Source organism: Camelina sativa, chromosome 7 (genome assembly GCF_030686135.1).
Source record: "Camelina sativa cultivar CO46 ecotype springtype chromosome 7, ASM3068613v1".
Lineage (NCBI taxonomy): Eukaryota > Viridiplantae > Streptophyta > Magnoliopsida > Brassicales > Brassicaceae > Camelina > Camelina sativa.
The window spans coordinates 1,627,185-1,646,508 of NC_141886.1; the positions used below are offsets into that span (position 1 = coordinate 1,627,185).

Here is a 19,324-nt window from a genome sequence, read left to right on the forward strand (position 1 = left end):
CTTAATTTTTGGCTCTTTTATTAGTATCATTGAATTTTGATTAGTACTACTACTACAATATAGCTTCCTTTTTCATTCAGATTTTAATTTTTAAAATGTAATTCCTCTCTAAAAAAGTCTGCTTGGGAACAACGCATTCATTAACATCCCACATGATTTTAGTCTTTTTCTTTCTTTCATCAATCCATTATCTGGAAAACAAACTGATTTTTTTTTTTTCAAGGAAAGTAAAATAAATTGCATACGCCGCCGTTTCATTAACCAACCAGTAAGACAACACAAAAGCAACGGGCCGACAATCACCTGAATGATAAAACCAGTTACATACTCCCATTGAAGCAAAAGATGCATACCGGTTCAAGCAAACAACAAACCGGAGGCTAATCTCAGAATTTTCTGCAGCCACATTGACATAGCTATAATCTTCTTTTGAAGATCAATCTCGTAGAGGGAAAAAGTAGCACCGGTTTTGCAAGTATTCTTGAAGCTATAATGAGTTTCTTGGGGATATATCACCGCAGAATCAAACTCCATGAAGTCTTACGAATGAGTAGGCTAATGCACCAGTGAATATGTAACTATCAACCCTGTCTAATATTCCACCTGCAATAACATAAGATCGGTTAGAGAGGAAGCATTGAGAGACTATCAACCCTGTCTGATTTACCAGAGTATTACCATGTCCAGGGATGAGTGAGCCGGAGTCTTTGACACCCGCATCACGTTTGATCATTGACTCAGTTAAGTCACCAAAGACCGATCCAAAGAAGTTAAGAACTCCAAAAGCTATAATGCTGTTTAAATAGAACAAGTCAGAATAAAAGACAAACATTATGATTCAACAAGGCTCTAGGAATTCGATCGGATTTGAGTACCTGACAAGAGACTGAGGCCAAGACAAAGATTTGGACAGTAGAATGGTAATGGAAATACAACCAACAAGTCCTGCAAGAGCTCCTTCCCATGTCTTCTTTGGACTAATGCTAATAAGAGGAGTTTTACCAAATGCCTGCAATTTTAGTTGATTTACTTCAGGCGGAAGAACTTATTACAAGACTATATGCGCACTGCTAGGTCGATAATATCCGTAGTTCTTTTTATCGAATACACTGAATAGTACTCATCCTTAATTTGACTTGGATCTAATCTTCATTAGAGACATACCTTGCCACCGAGAAATGCAAACGTGTCTGAGGCAATTATACCACAGAATGAAATCAATATAGCAACAAGTCCAACTGTCCAATGTGCTTGACCACCGAGAATAATTGGCCAGCTTCTTCCAATTCCTATAAGAAATTAAACTGCTCAAGAGACTTAGTCTTTGCTAACTTAATGTATCAGCAGAGCTAAGAAGGATAATAATAATAATGGAATGGAGTGCTTGCCGGTGTTTAGAACAGGAGCAGTAAGACCACAACGTAGCTTAACCCAGAAACAAGGAAGATATCCACAGTAAAACAGCCCAAACATCGTACTACTCAGCTGAGAAAAACGCGGGTTTCCTCTCTGTAACAACAACGCCATTGCAACAACAAATGCTGCGGATGTCACCGAGATATCTATATGACCAAAATACCTAAAAAACAACATTTTTATCAGAATAAGAGAAAGAATCCCAAAGCTTTTAAGGTTTTTGACTGACTGAAACTAACTCACAATGTAAGTATAGGCATAAGGGCACAAATAATCGAGCAGACTCTAGAAAGATATCGTGGAGGAGGTGTCATTCCTTGAGCAATTCCTTTACTTCTCACCAGTTCGAAGTATTCTCGGGCACTTAGAAGAACCGCAGCTGCTAATGCTGCTGTGAAAACCCATCCTCCAGCTAATACAATACCTCCTACAGACAAGCCAATTCCTAGACCAAAAATTACTCTCTTCTTAAACTGGCTTCTAGATTTCTGCTTCTGATCATCTACACTCGAATCTTCTTCAATAATTTCCAATTCTTCTTGATCTCTGCTGTGTTCCTAAACAGATGGGAGTTGCAGCAATGCCATGATAAGTTTCTCTCAGCCTTTCATAGTCATCCAAAAAGAACAATTCTTTAACGAAACTCAAGTCCTTAAACACGAGTCTTAGTACTACTAAGCTGAAATTAACTATCTTCTGATCAATCTTCTTTATAGAGAATTTAAAGAAAGAGGAATAAAGTTACCTCCTTTGAGTTGCCATCATCACCAATTTGATTTGATTCAGCTCGAGCAACGGCCGTGATGATAACGCGCCGGTTAACAGGAATACGACTAAAGCGAGAACGAGACAATGCTTTGGATTCGACGAGACCCAAATTCGAATACTTTTCGGAGAAGTGGGGAAGAGTTAGAGATTTTCTTGGAGAGGAACGGCAAGGACATGTACAGAGAGAGCTAAATGATAGTGGTACAGGCTTATACCTACAGACCTCAACAAAAGGCGCCATTGAAGTCCGAAATCAGAAAGAAGAAGAACTCAAAACCCTAAAAGAAGATGGTAGTATAAAGGACAAATCTTTCCGATAACGGAATCCTCCGCATCACCAAAGGAGGGATTTTTAAGATTGTGTGATTCGGTGAATCTAATCGGAGCTTATAAGTTTTTGTACGGTGGAGATGCTAATGGGGGCAGTGGTGGTGGACCTGATGGTAATTGTACGACGAGAGATTGGTCTGAACTCCACGCGCATCTGTTGGCGCGTAGATCAGCTCTCTTTTTTGGGTTTGGGTGTGGTTAAACTCGAAGTCTCTGGCCGAGGAGGAAGGTTTCATTTTATGTTGTGGCTTCGGGCTACTTGGTTTAGATGATGAAATTTATGTTAAGAAAGATGAAAGAATTAGTGGAGAAATAACCCACGCAAAGTCATTGGATTACAAAAGTTGAAAACAAAGCAAACTCAGTTATGAAACACAAATCTTCTAGAGCACCGTTTTTTAGGCGAAATTGACAAATACATAAGAGAAAAAAGAATGTCCGACTGAAAGAGTTATAAGTCTATTGGTTTTGTTGTTGTTGATGTTTTCTTCTTCCTTCGTAGGGGTGAGGAATTAAATTCAGGTGGGCTGGTTTTATGTCCTCTTCATAATGTATCCCAAAATTAGACCGATGAGTCCGACCAGAAGAACGTACATGAACGGGATACCACCACTTTGGCTCTTCTTGCTTTCACGCCTTAACTGATCCTGCACATTCAATCCAATATCTTTCTCAGAAAACAATCTCAAGATTCTAAACTAAGCTTGTGAAGGCTGGTTTTGCTTAATGGTATTGTGATTTAATCTACTAGTAATAACATTCAAGGAACTTCTGATGTTAAATGATGGAGAAAAGAGTTTAGATAAGAGTCCAGGCTGGCCAATGTAAATGCTAAGTTCAAGCATCTATTCTCAAAGCATGTAAAAAACACTACAAAACGTTTCCTCGTAGTTGCTAATCGACAAAGTAATATTTTCGTTCCAAAAACAACAGCAAGGAGGAAAGATGCAGAGATAGAAAGGATTCAAGTGGAAGTTCTATTACCAGTTCTCTTTGAAGTCTGTTGTTCAGTTGCATGGCAGACTGTTTTTCCTCGGTTAGCTTTGTGATGAGAGCCCTCGCCTGAAAATCATTCAAATGTGATAAACCTTTTAAGTTACCTCTAAAGTTGTAATGGATTGAGCACTGAAGAGGCTTCTAAAAATGTGATGAACCTTTTAAGTAATCAACGTAAAGAAAGATTCTCAGAAATCAGCCTAAAAGGCAACTTTTCAATAAAGTTACCTCTAAAGTTGTAACTAATCGGTTTTACTTTTTAGACAGAGCAAATGCAAAAGATAATAATAACAAATGGTTGATTTTGACGGTTACAAGCTTAGAAAAATTGTGAAAAATACCTCAGATGTGTTTTCTTGAGGTTCACCTTTGTCCACGCTAAATCTCTGAAACTAAAATTAAACCAAAAATACATGAGAGTCTACAAAAAAACTACATGTCTAGCAGAGCACTCAAATATAAACTTAAGTTAATATCAACTAACCGAAAAATCAGAACCATGTCCGTTATCTGAGACAGAAGCCCTTGGTGAAGAACCCTCTTCTGATCCTTCATGAACTGGTGATGGTGGTCGTGGTGGAGCAACATAAGTAACCTTCAGTTTAGTCTCCTCAACTAGATGCCCAGCCTCTTTGCTAAACTGCAAAGTTTCATCACAAGAAAAAAAAAACAAACAATTGCTTTATAAACCGAACTGTAAAATCATCCATACAAAATCAACAATGGAATATAATCAAGTATACCATCTCAGGAGTAACTTCCTTGGCCGTGACACCAGGACTAGCAATCACACCTTGTAGCAGAAACTTGTCCTTACACTGCATATCAGAAGGAGCTTCCTTTTGAGCTTGCATGGTCACTAAATCAAAACACCAAACAAGAAATAATTCATCAAATTTCCCATTTTGGCAAAAATAACAAAAACACAAATCCATCTCTCGAGAGAGAAAGAGAGAGAACGGACCAAGAACTTCACAAGTAGACCTCGGAAGAACAACTCCAGTGTTAGGCCTAACACAATACTTTTTAGGATTCGTGGTCTTAACCTAAAAAAAAACACAACACAACCAAGAGAAGAAGCCTCAGGAAACATCGAGAGATAAAAAAGATAAAATCACAACAATTTTCTCAAATTCCAAAATCGAAATAGAGAAGAGAATTTATAACCTTAAAGGCCACATTATTATCAGTCTTGTTCGTCAAATACAGAGAGCAAGAGATCTGCTTCTTCAATTCAACTAAATAATCAAATTACATAAAAACGTTAACACCGTAACTCAGATCTGGGAGAAGAAGACATGCGAATCAATGAAAAGGTCCAAAGCTTACAAGGGAATTGAAGGTCGAGAGGCTCGACGGTAAGAAGCTCGCTGCTGGTACTCATCCTGATCAGATCGCCGGAGATTCAAATCGATTCTCCCCGTACAAACGACCAAAAATGAAAAAAAGATTCCCGGCGAATAGATTCGTCCCCGTGACGCCCGTCTCCGGTTTCAAGAGAGAGCAGTCGTCGATCGAGAAACCGAGATCGAGAGAGAGAGAGAGAGCTAATGAAGAGAGTGGGGACATCGCTATATTTGTCTTGTTAATTTCTCAAGGGTATTATTGTCTTTTTACTTACATTTGATCAAAAACGCAAACGCGCCTCTAAATCGCAGACGCATTGAATGAAATTAACAAATAAAACATAGTTAATGAAAGAATAGAATCTGATCATAAATAACGTATATGTTTTGGTTACTGTTTACCAACTTTGCAATACGAAAACGGTAAAGCCTATACAAATCTGCTTTTGTTTTTTTTTTTTCTTCTTTGGCAAGACTTGAAAACTAAACGAAGAAACATATACTATCTCTTTACTTTTAAAGCAAGTTGTTGCGGATTTGTTGTTCTAAATGCAAAACCAGCAAACCAATCAGACTCTATATAACAAGAGACGAACCAACAAAAAATTACATACGAAATATGCATTATTGACAGCTGAATCGGAAACGCATTGAAATATTATGTATCACACACCTAACTTAAAAAAAAAGTGAATAATATAGAATATGTTTTTATCATTATCAGTTTATCACCAACTCACGAATAAATAAAAGCTATACAGTGAGTAGAAAGAGTTACAGATATGTAGTCTGACATGACTTCTGAAAACTAAACGAAGAAAACATCTAATATACCTGTCTTTACTTAGAAGCAACAGATGGTGGTTGCTGACTTGTTGTTCTAGATGCAAAACCAGCAAACCAAGCAACTCTCATGAGTTGCATTCCCAAGATCAATACCCACCAAGAGACAAGCCCACGAAGCATATGAACCACCCAAACCGGTGCGTTGACCTCAGCACAAAGTGTCAACCCTCTCATCAGTTGCAAGATTCGGTAAGCCTCGTAGACAACTGGTGTGACTAGCCATACCGGTGATTGCCAGTGCCATGTGAGGATCTCTGTTAATGTCTGAACCGCGAGGAGAATGAAGTAAGGGAAGAAGAGAACAGCTGACGAGAGGAAAGGAAGCTGGGGTTGGAGAGAAGCTAATATGCCGGATTGGGATCCGAAGAGAAGTAACGTTGGGACGAGACACCCGGTTATGAGTGAAAACAAGTTCCAGAACTTGTAGCTAAACGGTGGTGTGCTGGTGCAGGACTGTGATGGGTCTTTAGGACGAGCGCAAGAATCAGCCATCAAGAGGAAAAGTGATGCTCCGAGGTTGAAAATGCAATCTAGACCGATCAAGGAAAGCAGACTGACCACGTTGGAACCGAGGAAAACGGATGACAGAGGAAGCCACAAAGTGGGTGCCATACCGCTAGTGAGGAGAACAGATGGACCCAAAAGCCATATTGGCCATTTAAGTACCTGAACTTGAGAGTTCTTCTGTTGTTGCGCTGAATCTAGTTTCTCTTCTTCTTCTTCCTCTGCAGTCTCGGATACAATAGATTCGAAGACATTAGCGGTTTTGTCCAATACTATATCAGCAGCAGCTTCTTCTTCTTCTTCCGCAGAAGCATGAATGAAAGGTGACGGTTCCCACTGAGAGAGTTTAGTTGTGCATAAGACACGGAGGTTTCTGAAACGGAGATGACAAGATCCGGGGGTCTTAAGGTTCTGCATCAAACTCGGGTTCTTGAGACGGAATCTTGGAGTCATGGTGCATAGAGACTTTGTAAGAGAAACCATTCCTTGGGACACCATTGAAGTCTCTAACTCTCTGTTTCTTAACATAAACAAACAAAACAGAAGAATTCAATATTATCAGGACCAAGAAGATTACATGGGGAACTTATTAAACCGGATAATCAAAATCAATTAACGAGTAGGAATCTTGAATTGGTTACTTGTTCCAATTAGATCAAATCTTGACGCAAACTTATAAGCGATAAGGAGGAAATAAATCAAACTGAAGTCGATTTATCAAAATCAATTTTACCACGAATTATCGGGAAAGCAAACGCGAAAGCACTTTATATCAGGACGAAGAAGACGAAGAATGCGATATGAAATTGGAGAAAAAGAAACAAAAAAAACTCACCGGTGAATCGCAGAACGGTAAGATCCCTAAATCCGTTGGCTATTTTCTTCTCTTTAACTAAACGTCTCCGGACTCCGGAGAGTAGGACAAAAAAAATCTTGGGAGTAAGCGTCGTGTCCAAAGATAAAACATGTCCAGTACATAAAACATCTTGGGAGTAACCCTCGTGTTTGGATGCAAAGATAACATTTGGCTCTCAGATATATATATATATATATATATATATATATATATATCATATAATATGTGTCGATGGCCTGAAATTTCAGGCCCTGAATAGTCGGCCCATATGTGTTAGTGGACTTGTTAGATTACTTATTAGGTTAAGAGTACCCGTCACGCCGAACCGGATTAAACCGAAGTTAGCCGTCTCTTGACTGATTCGATTTCAGTCTTTATTAATTTGCTAGTTGATAAAAATTACTTATTAATAAAAGGGTTTATTAGAAGCTCCTCAAGCTATCCAATTCTAAAACACCTTAGGAGATGCCACGTAAGCTCTTTTATTTCTCTCTGAGTCGGATTGATTCGTTTCTATAAACAGGTTTCGATGGATACCAAATAAATAACGCCTCAAAAAAAGAAAAAAAAAAAATTAACGCCATCTCTTTGCTTCTCCTCCCACCTTCATCGACTCAGTTTGCCCTGTTCCACATACCCAAAAACCTCAATCGATTCAACTTACTCACAGATTAGAAAAGAACCTCCAGTTATCAAACATCATAGCTTCCCCACTTCCTCTTCTTCAAAGTCCAATTTAATGGCCACTACCTCAAAAAGTCATTAACAGTTTCAGAAATCAAATCTATAAAACCAGTACCCTCGCCGACCATACAAACATCTCTGTATATATTATGTTTGTCTCTCTTCCATAATCCTTCGGTGATATATATCCATGCGTTTCTGTTTCATTAGGTTCAGGTTCTCAAACTTATCATCACAATGGGACAACAACATTTGATCGTCGCTCGTGTTACGGTGATTCTCAGTTTCTCACCGACTATACAAAATACAAAGCGAATTTTATTTTCATCGTTGCACCGTGCTTTCAGAAGCTTATGCCTTCGAATAATAAGTTTTAAGTACAATTGCGATTTGGTTTCTCTTTTAGTTACCATAGAAGTATTATTGTATTCGCACAATGGATTTCTCCACGTGTATAGAGTTACAGGCCGTTCTAATATGGTGAATGTTTTTATCTAGATCTCTGTTTTTGGTCTTCTGATTTGGCTGAGCTTCTATACATTATGATCAGTAGTGTACTGTTTAGTATTTTTCACTGGCTATATTTTATATTTGTCCATCGACATGCCAAAAGGTAATCTTTATTGTGTTGTTGCTGTTGAATCTGTTGGGAAGCAGGTTCCAATGGCTTTCCTTGAGAGAGTTAAGGAGGATTTTAGCAAGAAATATGGTGGTGGTAAGGCTACCACTGCTCAAGCCAACAGCTTGAACAGAGAGTTTGAGTACTTTAAGCTCTACCATCAGAATGTGGAAACAAAACCTTCCTTCTTTTAGTCTTTTGTGAATATGATTTTTTACGAATTTTGTTGTACCTTCAGGTCTAAACTTAAGAAGCACATGTGGTACTTTGTGGATCATCCTGAAGAGATCAGCAAACTTGCCAAGGTTAAGGCTCGAGGTGAAGGGTGTTATGATGGAGAACATTGAGAAGGTCAGATATGTGTATCTATGACCGTCTCAGAATACAGTATCAGTGATTTAAGTATATTCGTCATGTCTGGTTTGATCTTCTCTGCCCCCAGCTTTTGCTAAGCTACATGAGTTTCATGTAATTCATTTATTTGCAGGTCGTGGGGTTCAAGCCATGACATTCTTTTGGAGTGATTTCTGATCTGCACATAAAGTGAGCATTATCTTTACCAAATTTAAGCCTAACAACAAGTCTTTCAGGTTCGACATTTTTCCTATCCACATATTCTTGGTAAAAACCTAAGAAGAATGGCTCCATGGGTTTTATTATCTTCAAACATTTCTGTTGAGTTAAGATAACAAATCTGACTCTTACTTTCTATGACTAGCCCTTCAGTTTCTTACTAACCTGCTTTAATTTCCGTTAATGCAAAGATAGAGAAAGAGAGAAATAGAGAGACATGGTTAATTGAAAAGATGTTTTTCCAGAAAACAAGGTTAGTTGAAGAGATATGCTCAGTATGATTGAACAAATATATGTTGTCAAGATGTGGTGTATGATGAAACTAATTTATTAAACTATATGCTTTCACAGATAAGGATCAAACTTGCAATGGTTGGTAGACTGGTGATCAAGAGTTTTCTAATTGTTGGTTCATAGATATCAATTGTGATTCAGATGAATGCGCAAGAAATAATAGTCACTGAGTTCCATCCCAGAAATGCTATATTACATGTGTGAAGTAAAAAGTGTTTCAGAGTGGAAGCGACTGTAAGGTTTTCTCGGAACGATCATAGATGTTTCTTTGGTCTGTGTCAACTCAAGGTATTAAGATTGTTGAAAAGCATGTGCAAAATTCATTTCATAGTAATGCATATATTTGACTTGGTCATCCGTAAAAATTTCTTTAAAATCCATAAGTCCATCAGACTTATTAACGTAAGTGATGCTTAATTGTGTATCTTTTTTTAATACACATGGTCATGTGATACATAATTAAGGTTACATGTTTGACTCTCGGCTTCCTGCATCTTCTTATTAACCTTTTTAATTTTTCAGACCACAGTGGTTGATGCAAAGAAAGAGAGGGAGCTTAAACATGGTTTATCAACTAGGCAGCGCTCAAATGCATGAATTTCCCCGGCAGTTTCATACATCATATTATTAAGTATCCACTTTTTCTCCAAGTCCTAAAATGATTTATTTGGTACATGTATTGATAATACATTACAAAAATGAGTTCAACGTCTATAATGTAGTCTTTTCTAAGACTGTTCTTTAGCTAGGGAACTATGTCCATCAATGCATTTGGGAGTAAGATCAAATAAAATATTGTATTGGTTGTGTCGCTTGATAGCGCAAATGCTCTGGCAAACCCATTCAAAACTATAGTCACATATAGAAGTTATTTAATTTTAGTATTCATGTCATCATTCATTCATTTGCATCAATTGTTGCAGCGCATTATTCATGTGTGATCAAGGTATGTCTAGAAAAGACATAGGCAACTAGCAAGCATGTGAGTCTTTTTTACCAGATGGGTCTGAGAATACACACAATCTAAGACTAGAGCCTGAACTGAAGAATCGAGAGGACAAGCAGATATGGTGGTGAGTGAGAAATCATCAGAATAGAACAAAATAAACGGAATTAAGCATCAATAAGGTCAGCATCTATCTTCACTCTCTCTTTACCAGTGTCTTGCATTTGTCCTTTATGGCTGGAAAAAAAAATTGGGCCAATTAAAAAAAGGAAACGGAGATTGATGTAAAAAAAAAATATGGAGATAATAGATAACTATAGATTTTGAGTATTATATATCAATGCTAGAAATGTACTCATGCTAAAGATTTCATGACTACATATGAGAGTTGTGGTAAAAAAGGGAATCGATATGGTGTTGCTATAATGATCAAGATTGATGAAAAAAATACGGAGATAAGTAGATAACAATAGATTTTGAGTATAATATATCAATGCCACTCAGGTTAAAGAATTCATGACTACAGATGGGAGTTGTGGTCAAAAAGGGATTTCGATATGGTGTAGCTAAAATGATCAAAGCTACAATTTACACCCAAAATTGTATAAAGGTGAGTATTGATATGGATTCCTCAATGCAATGAATAGTGATATACTGTATTCCAATTTTTTCGATAAATAACTGATTCTAACCTTTTGTTGCATGCATATTTATGATCAATTTTGTATAATCGTAATAGCTAAAGATAACATAGAAAAACAAATTCTAGCTGGAGAGATGATAAGGATTGTTGGTAACACAATGCAAAGAGATTGACAAGAGAGAAGGAAAGTTCACAGAAATGTAAGAAAATAGTAAGATAGTTTATGCCGAAAGGTATGTAATTCAAAGACTATCTGAAAGTTCATAGAGAGATTTAACATCTTATTTTGCATATTATAATCATGATTTAACAATTGTAACAATTATAATTCAAAGATATTGCGTATGGAAAATTTATGTAACAACTGTAACGTGTAATTGTATACAAAAGAAGGCTTGATAATTTGATATGGTGTAGGAAATAAATAAATGAATAGAGATAACTAAAGAAGTCGGAAAATTATACACAAATATATAGTACCACATACGGTAGGTTATTTTTTTCAAAACATTATTGCACACAATCACATAACGTAAAAAGTAAAATAATGAAAATAAATTAATTCTAGAAATATGAAATGTTAGAATTATACCGGACGTAGCCCAGAGTTCCTCTAGTTAATAAGTAAAACTTTCATGTACTTATTTCGATGAAGACGCGCGTTATGAGAAATCCGAGACGGAGACATCATTGGCGAATGAATATTTGCTTACTCCAATTATTAAACCGAGTAAACTAGCCCTGATGTTAATGGTTTCAAAGTTTGGGGAATCAATGGAGGTGGCGGCTTGAGATTTACAGCGGTGAACTCTGTATATTGCATCGACACCACATATATATATATATATATATACCTTACCAATCAAAAATAAATAAACATGAACAAAAATTAATATATTATATATACCAAGTAATAAAATCTTAGTGGCAAATATGAACCAATATCCACTCGTATATAATGCACCGTATATTATGTCAATAATTAAATACGAGAAAAATGCCAAATAAATTCTTAACTTTTAAATTTGCGTCGAAAAAAGTCTAGACTTTTTTAATACTCAAGTTTTGGTTGACTATAAAATTAATTGATAAACTTTTGTTGATTTGGCCGATTTAGTCATTGTGATAATCACCGTTAGAAACCCGAAAACGGACTTAATTAACCGTTAACGGTGTCCGTTTATCACAAAACGACATCGTTTCTCTTAATGAAGAAACATAAAACCCCCAAATCGATTTCTAGGGTTCCTAAACCCCTCCAAATCGATTTCTAGTTCGAAACCCCGAAATCATTCTCCAATTCCAATCCCGTTGAAAAAAAATCTCTCATTATCTGAAATCGAGATGAAACCTAATTGTGATGGCAAGAACCCGTGGAGGAGGACGGAAGCTTCCAACTCGGTGGTCAATGAGACTGAATTCGTCGGAGATAGTGGAGGCAATGGAGACGGTGGAGACAGCGGATGCAATGGAGACGGTGGAGACTACGGAGGCAATGGAGACAAAGGCAACAATTCGCAACCCATCTGAGAGTGAGGCTGTTTCAAACCAACCCGAAGGAGTGACTAAGATTGGTCAACCGAAACAGAAAAAGAGAAGGAAGTATCGAAAAAGGAAGAAGGGTGAAGATATTGAAGAAGATCGTGAGGTTGTTAGTGGGGATGATTGTACAGTGGCTGGCGATGAATACTGTGATGAGATTGGTTATGCAGACGAGGTAAACGGAAACGAAAACGAAGAGGAAGTTTGTCAATCTGACCAATTGGTCGTTGTAGTTGTAGAACCAGTTCTAGGTGTTGAAGAAAATGGTGTAGGAAATGTAGGTGTAGAAGAAAACAATTGAAATTCCAATGTAAGAGAAAATATTGAAAGAGATGAAGAAGATGCAGGTGTCGAGGAAGAAAATTGTGAAGACTTTGAAGCCGAATTTGGAACAGCTGCGAGAGATGAGGAAGATAATGAAGATGATGCAGATAGTGGAGATGATATATGGGAATATGAGAGGATTCCAGATCCTCTATCAGACAGTAATGATGAAGACGATTGTGATGAAAATGGTGATGGTCCTGAAGCTGAAGATCCTGAAGTACTGCTGAGTTTGGGAAAAACATTCAATGGCCCAGAAGAATTCAAGATAGCTGTCTTGAGGTATTGTTTGAAAACCAGATACGACATCAAGCTTTATAGGTCACAAAGTTTGAAGATTGGTGCGAAGTGTTCTGCCACTGATGTCAAATGTCCATGGAGATGATATTGTGCGTATGACAAGAAAAAGCATAAGATGCAAGTTAAAATATACAATGAAGAACATGCTTGTGTGAGGTCAGGGTACTCGAAGATGTTAAAGCAAGGAACAATTGCTTGGTTGTATAGAGAAAGGTTGAGAAGGAATCCCAAAATTACTAAACAAGAGATGGTTGCAGAGATCTTAAGGGAGTACGGTTTGACAGTGACTGAAGACCAATGTGCAAAGGCGAAGACCAAAGTTCTTAAAGAAAGGAAAGTGACGCATCAAGAACATTTTGCTCGTATTTTTGATTATCAAGCAGAGATCTTCCGATCTAATCCGGATACAACATTTGAGATTGAGACTGTACCGGGTACAACCATTGGAAGCTTACTAAGGTTTTACCGTCTGTTCATCTGTCTTAAGTTACAAAGAGATTCTTGGAAGCATACATGCAGACCTATCATAGGAATAGATGGTGCCTTTCTGAAGTGGGACGTTAAAGGTCAACTCTTAGCTGCTGTGGGAAGAGATGGGGATAATAGAATTGTTCCTATTGCATGAGCTGTTGTTGAGATTGAGAATGATGATAACTGGAACTGGTTTCTAAGGATGCTCAGTGCGAAGTTGGATCTTAAAGATAGGAAAAATTTCACAGTCATCTCAGACAAACAGTCGGTTAGTCCACTAAATTATTTTACATTCAATCTTACGATAAATGTCATTGTTATTCTTACTTGTTGTATGGCTAATTACAGGGTTTAGTGAAAGCAATCCAAACAGTCATTCCAGAAACTGAGCATAGGCAGTGTTCTAGGCACATCATGGACAACTGGAAGAGAAACAACCATGACATGGAGCTGCAGAGACTCTTCTGGAAGATAGCTAGGAGCTACACGGTAGGAGAATTCAATGGATATATGCTGGAGCTGAAGAATTACAATCCAAGTGCCTATGAGTCTCTACTGAAGACTAATCCCAGGTCATGGTCTAGAGCATTCTTTAAGATTGGAAGTTGCTGCAATGACAACTTGAACAACCTTAGTGAGTCTTTCAATAGGACAATCCGCCAAGCGAGAAGGAAACCATTACTAGAGATGTTGGAAGATATTAGAAGGCAGTGTATGGTGCGCAATGCCAAAAGATATATAGTCGTTGGTAGATTGAAGACTCGAATCACAAAGAGAGCTCATGCTGAGATAGGGAAGAATATTGCTGGGGCACAGGCTTGTGAAAGATGGATGGCAAGACACAACAAACATGAAATAAAACATGGTGATATGATTTACTAAGTGGACATGAGTGCTCGTACATGTGGTTGTATAAAGTGGCAAATGACAAGGATACCATGTGCTCATGTTGCATCTGTCATCATAGGGAAGAAAGAGAAAGTTGAAGATTATGTTGTGGACTAGTACACAACAAGAATGTGGGAGCAAACATACTACGATGGTATTGGGCATGTTCAAGGCAAGCTCTTGTGGCCAAATGTGAACAGATTAGGAGTGTTGCCACCTCCATGGAGAAGAGGCAATCCTGGTAGACCAAATAACCATGCTAGGCGAAAGGGGATGTTTGAGACTGCTTCTAGCTCCAACACCACGTTATCACGCATGAATCGTGTCATGACATGTTCAAACTGCAAGGAAGAAGGACACAACAAACAAAGCTGTAAGAATCCGAGAGTTGCAACTCCACCAAGGAGAGGAAGAGGTCGACCAAGAAAAGATCAGGTAATAATCAGAGTTGGTGTTTGTTTAGAATATTGAATGAATATTGATATTGTTATTGACTTAGGAACCGAGGATTATCTTATTTGGACAAGGACAACCGTTGGTTGGAGAAACATCTCAGGGACCACCATCTGAGGGACCACCATATCATGGAACATAATCTCATGGAACATCATCTCAGGGACCATCTTCCCAGGGACCATCATCTCATGGACCATCTTCTCAGGGACAATCTCAGAGACCATCTCAGGGAGCATCATCTCTTAGAGGACGTTCATCACAGCGAGGAGGATCACAAAGAGGAGGCTCACAGAGAGGAAGATCACATATACCACCAAATCAGAGAGAAGAGCACATATACCACCACCGCAAACAGGAGGATCTCAGGATGCATCTCAGAGAGGCGGAAGTTCTCGGACAGGAGGTTGGCGTCCATGGTTTCAATGTTCAAGCTAATAAGCTTCTGTTGATGCAGTTTATGTGTTTTTTGGTTAGTTGCAGAATCGTATTTGGTGTTGTTGTTTGAGTGGTTTGGCTTGTGTGTCATTACCATTTTAGGTGTTGGTGTTGGTGTTGGCTTGTGTGTCATTACCATGAATTGTATTTGGTGTTGGTGTTGTGTTTTGTTTTGTATTAAGACATGTTCTATTAGGTTATTTTCAGACATGATCTAAACATGAAAATGTCTATTTCATTCACCACCTCCAAGCGATTACAACACAGACAAACCTCTTATAAAAATACACTTAATAACCAAAAACAACTTTCTTTTCTTTTCATTCACCATACATCACATAAACCAACATAATGGTGATAACACAAAACACACTTTGAAGCACACTTTACATTTGTGAAATTCCATTTTGCTAATCATTTCTTCATCCTTCAATTCTTGAATCATAGCCTTTAACTCATTTACCTCACATTTAGCTTTGCTAATCTCATTTGCCATGATGGCTACTCTTGGCAGAGCATCTTCAACTTCTTCAAACACGGCATCCTCGACCCACTTAAACAAGTGATGCTAATGCACATACAAATGACACATTATTACCTTGAATTGGCTAACAGAACGAAGAACAAATTTCTATACTTACATCTTTCTTGGTTGTCCACGAATTCACATCTCTTTTGCTGGCACAACGGAAGAAAAGTCGTCCCGGATTCTCTTGCATCTTAGAAGTAAAGATAGTGACACCTAAACCACATACACACTTCGACGGCACACCACGCTCACCGACGACACTGGATGTGATAGAGCTGGAACTCATTGGACAAGACTTCGGGGTTTCGAACTAGAAATCGATTTGGGGGGGGGAGGGGGGTTTAGGAACCCTAGAAATCGATTTGGGGATTTTATGTTTCTTCATTAAGAGAAACGATATCGTTTTGTGATAAACTGACACTGTTAACGGTTAATTAACTCCGTCTTCGGGTTTCTAACGGTGATTATCACGCTGACTAAAACGGCCAGGTCAACAAAAATTTATCAATTAATTCTATAGTCAACCAAAACTTGAGGATTAAAATGACATGTTAAAAGTCCAGGCTTTTTTTCGGCGCAAATTTGAAAGTTGGGGATTTATTCGGCATTTTTCCCAATACTATGTAGTATTATTGAGTAAAGCAATATACGGTAGAGCATATGTAAAAGAAATTTTGTAAAGTATAGATCTCGCCAGAACATGCTTTTAGTTAGTTTGGTAAATAATAATTCGTTTGATGGGAAAAAACGCCTGGAATTAGAGGTTTCACGACTTTACTCAGCGTGGATTTCGGAGGCGACATGCTCTTCGAGTAAAGAGTAGAGGAAATTGATCTAAAAGGGAAAGAATTGAAGAACTTTCCGGCGAATAACGAAGAACAAAGGAGGCGAGAGCAAAACAAAATGCAGAGGGCAAATAACAAATTTTCAGAATAAAATAGAAAAGAGTCGGGAGAGTTACCTTTATACACAGAACTAAGAGGAAGTAATGATTTTCCTGGGAAAGCGAGAAGTCCCGGTTCATTTTTTCTCTCGTATAGCGTGTTAAGCTTCTCGGTGGGCCCCAAAGCTTGTTCGGAAAGGCAAATTTCATCATTACCACGATCAAATCATGGGATATGGGGGATATTTAGTTTCCCGAAAATAGCTGATTGAAGATCAAAAATCCTCCGAGCTGTGTTGTACCCATGATTGTTCATCTCGAGTAATGGGCTAAGGCCCGGACCAAGCACACTAAATGGGCCAAGGATATAGTATGGACCGGCCCACTAAGCCTGATGTGAGGTTGGGAACGTAGAGAAGGGTCCCTCGAATCAGTTCGCAGTTCGGACTCGAACAAAGATTCCTGCAATTTATCGGATTGATTAGGGTGCGAGATTTATGTAGAGAATTTATGATGCGTTGATTGTAATGAACTGATATAAATATGTAAGGAGAGCCACTGTAAGGGGGATCGAAAAAATATTTTCTCTTGAGCGATAATATACACACTTTTTCTTAGCATTTACTCTCTAAATTTAGTTCGAAACGTTAACGGTGGTGGGTTTCTCCGTTCAGAAACCACTTCGGAAGGAGAATTCGATTTTAGTTCTCACAGTGGTGATGAGCGGTATGGGGACGGACTGCACATCTGACTTGCTTCAAGATTTTAACCAATTTTTTTAATTAAACTCCCTCTGTTTTGGCTTTGGTCTTGAAATAAACGTTGCATCTGTTGTACAAACGCTATTTTGTTTTTGAATCTAATTTAACATTTAAAAAAAAAAAAAAATTGCAATTACATTCACTAGTATAAGTATTATCATCATATCTTGCACCCATTTACGTATCTACAATTTATTTTACCGCTGACAATAAGTTTTTCACTCGATCGATTATCTTGTACCACTCAAATATGGTCTCTAACACCACCATCATTTAGATATATATATTATATATATACACACACACATTAAGTCCATTATTTGGTCTTTTTCATTTTTACAAAGCTTTTAATCTATACTGTTTAGTCAGTAACATTTGTTTAAATATATTTGGCAAGTGAAACAGCAATATTTATGTGAGGAATTCTGAGGGATATGTCTTGGTGTATGATCTTAGAGATGGTAAAATTGACTACATTGAGTTGCCATATGATGAAATATTCTTTAGTCACGATGTGTACAGACAATGTGCTATATATACACTACAATCATGTTTGGTTAATGTGGTATAACTCCAAGACGAAGGAATGTGCTGTATATACACCACATAGAAAAGTCTATTAATTCGAAGCAGAACATGTATAGAATACTATTAATTTGAAGCAGAACATGTATAGAATAGAACCGATTATTCTTTATGTTTGTCAAAAAAAAAAAAAAAAAAAAAAAAAAGGAATCGATTGTTCTTTATATTCGCCACGGGTTTATTATATATATTAAGTAAACTCAATTTAATCTTTGATCAAAAAAAAAAAAAGTAAACTCAATTTAATATGATATGTAAGTAAATTAGTCTCTTGATGCGCTAAAATGAATTTAGGTATACACATTTTTTAAGTATTTTTAAATCAGATAATTCAACCTTAATATCGCACCATCAAACTCTTACTCTTCCACATCCATATACACGTCATGAGTTCCACCAGTATGAGCCGGTGGCCAGCTCCAACTAAGAAATTTACGATGGGAGAATTACAATGAGGATGTAAGATCATGTAAAAGGTTATTAAGAGTTTTTGCTTTCATTTGGAATCTCCTACTATGATTAAATTCATGATTTAACTTTACATTGTGCATGCCATTTTATTTATAAGAAAGAGTATTTAACTACGTACTATTTATCGATATCATTTACAATTGATTTTGAAACGATTTCGTGATTGATATAATAATTGAGAATGTAGGGTTGTGGAAGGAGACTTTGAGACGAGAAACAAAAAAAGAAACTGAGAAACATACGTTTTCCCCATATTCGTCCTTTAGAACTCGAGACGAGTAAGAGCATGTGCATTGGTGTAGAACAATTTTTGGTCCTTTAAATATATTAATCTTATTTTGAGAGTTTTTTAAGTATGGTATGAGCATTGGTGTCCCTCAGAGTTGGTCCCTGGAAAAAATAATAGTATTTTTAATTTAAAAATTAATTATTTAAATTAATAAATAAAAACATATTAAAGTTTTAATTTAAATAAAACATATAACATTGACATTAAAAACATAAAAAATTAAAAAGTTACAAAAACTTGGAAAAAAACAAAATATACAATTAAAACATGAAAGATAAAAAACATAAACCATATAAACATCAAAGATAAAAACAAACATTTTATTCAATTCATAGAATTTTTTTTAATTAATCTTCATTATCTGGAAGATGTCCAAAATTAGTCCAAATATGCTCAATCAAATCTTTTTTTAACCGTTCATAAAAAAATTACAAAGTTACAAAAACTTGAAAAAAAACAAAACATACAATTAAAACATTAAAAATTAAAAACAGTTTATTCAATCCATAAAATTAAAAACCAAAAAAAAGAAAAAAAAAACCCCAAACAACACCAACCACACAAATGCT

General features: G+C 37.0%; 4 protein-coding genes and 2 pseudogenes across 27 annotated transcripts; 2 read left to right on the forward strand and 4 right to left on the reverse strand.

Annotated features, from left to right (window-relative positions):
* Positions 1-68: 68 nt before the first annotated feature.
* LOC104699837 (phosphatidate cytidylyltransferase 5, chloroplastic) lies at positions 69-2,653 on the reverse strand. 2 transcript variants are annotated; one of them, XR_015562345.1, is made up of 7 exons: positions 2,162-2,599; positions 1,660-1,973; positions 1,389-1,579; positions 1,165-1,304; positions 876-1,009; positions 679-794; positions 69-603 (listed from the first exon to the last, which is right to left on the reverse strand). XR_015562345.1 is itself a non-coding variant. In XM_010415235.3 (7 exons), exons 1-7 carry the CDS (start codon positions 2,423-2,425, stop codon positions 524-526), a joined length of 1,224 nt encoding a protein of 407 aa, XP_010413537.1. In that variant the 5' UTR covers positions 2,426-2,653; the 3' UTR covers positions 69-523. The 2 variants fall into 2 exon arrangements, 1 of the variants encoding a protein (XP_010413537.1); XM_010415235.3 differs by having other exon boundaries at positions 1,165-1,289; positions 2,162-2,653.
* Positions 2,654-2,815: 162 nt separating this feature from the next.
* Positions 2,816-5,505, reverse strand: LOC104699838 (vesicle-associated protein 1-1). 3 transcript variants are annotated; one of them, XM_010415237.3, is made up of 8 exons: positions 4,840-5,505; positions 4,678-4,748; positions 4,475-4,556; positions 4,254-4,369; positions 3,995-4,150; positions 3,852-3,896; positions 3,499-3,576; positions 2,816-3,161 (listed from the first exon to the last, which is right to left on the reverse strand). In XM_010415237.3, the coding sequence occupies exons 1-8, from the start codon at positions 4,892-4,894 to the stop codon at positions 3,048-3,050; spliced, it is 717 nt and encodes a 238-aa protein (XP_010413539.1). In that variant the 5' UTR covers positions 4,895-5,505; the 3' UTR covers positions 2,816-3,047. The 3 variants fall into 3 exon arrangements, with proteins under 3 accessions (XP_010413539.1, XP_010413538.1, XP_087314092.1); XM_010415236.3 differs by having other exon boundaries at positions 3,852-3,902; positions 4,840-5,306; XM_087457966.1 differs by having other exon boundaries at positions 3,852-3,902; positions 4,254-4,556; positions 4,840-5,059.
* A 29-nt stretch (positions 5,506-5,534) lies between these two features.
* LOC104699839 (uncharacterized) lies at positions 5,535-6,704 on the reverse strand. The gene has a single exon (XM_010415239.3). The coding sequence runs from the start codon at positions 6,702-6,704 to the stop codon at positions 5,697-5,699; it is 1,008 nt and encodes a 335-aa protein (XP_010413541.2). The 3' UTR covers positions 5,535-5,696.
* Positions 6,705-7,608: 904 nt separating this feature from the next.
* On the forward strand, positions 7,609-11,185 carry LOC104699840 (vesicle-associated membrane protein 725-like). Of its 21 annotated transcripts, none has more exons than XM_087456428.1 (11): positions 7,609-7,857; positions 7,957-8,019; positions 8,404-8,461; positions 8,604-8,716; positions 8,853-8,955; positions 9,130-9,191; positions 9,290-9,520; positions 9,755-9,863; positions 10,156-10,360; positions 10,683-10,824; positions 10,933-11,185. In XM_087456428.1, the coding sequence occupies exons 2-5, from the start codon at positions 7,984-7,986 to the stop codon at positions 8,871-8,873; spliced, it is 228 nt and encodes a 75-aa protein (XP_087312554.1). In that variant the 5' UTR covers positions 7,609-7,857; positions 7,957-7,983; the 3' UTR covers positions 8,874-8,955; positions 9,130-9,191; positions 9,290-9,520; positions 9,755-9,863; positions 10,156-10,360; positions 10,683-10,824; positions 10,933-11,185. The 21 variants fall into 21 exon arrangements, 15 of the variants coding, with proteins under 15 accessions (XP_087312554.1, XP_087312551.1, XP_087312552.1 ...); XM_087456425.1 differs by having other exon boundaries at positions 10,705-10,788; positions 10,918-11,185; XM_087456426.1 differs by having other exon boundaries at positions 9,134-9,191.
* Positions 11,186-12,181: 996 nt separating this feature from the next.
* On the forward strand, positions 12,182-15,307 carry LOC104704180 (uncharacterized; annotated as a pseudogene).
* Positions 15,308-15,571: 264 nt separating this feature from the next.
* Positions 15,572-16,052, reverse strand: LOC147940730 (uncharacterized protein At1g43920, Chloroplastic pseudogene; annotated as a pseudogene).
* Between the last annotated feature and the right edge of the window lie 3,272 nt (positions 16,053-19,324).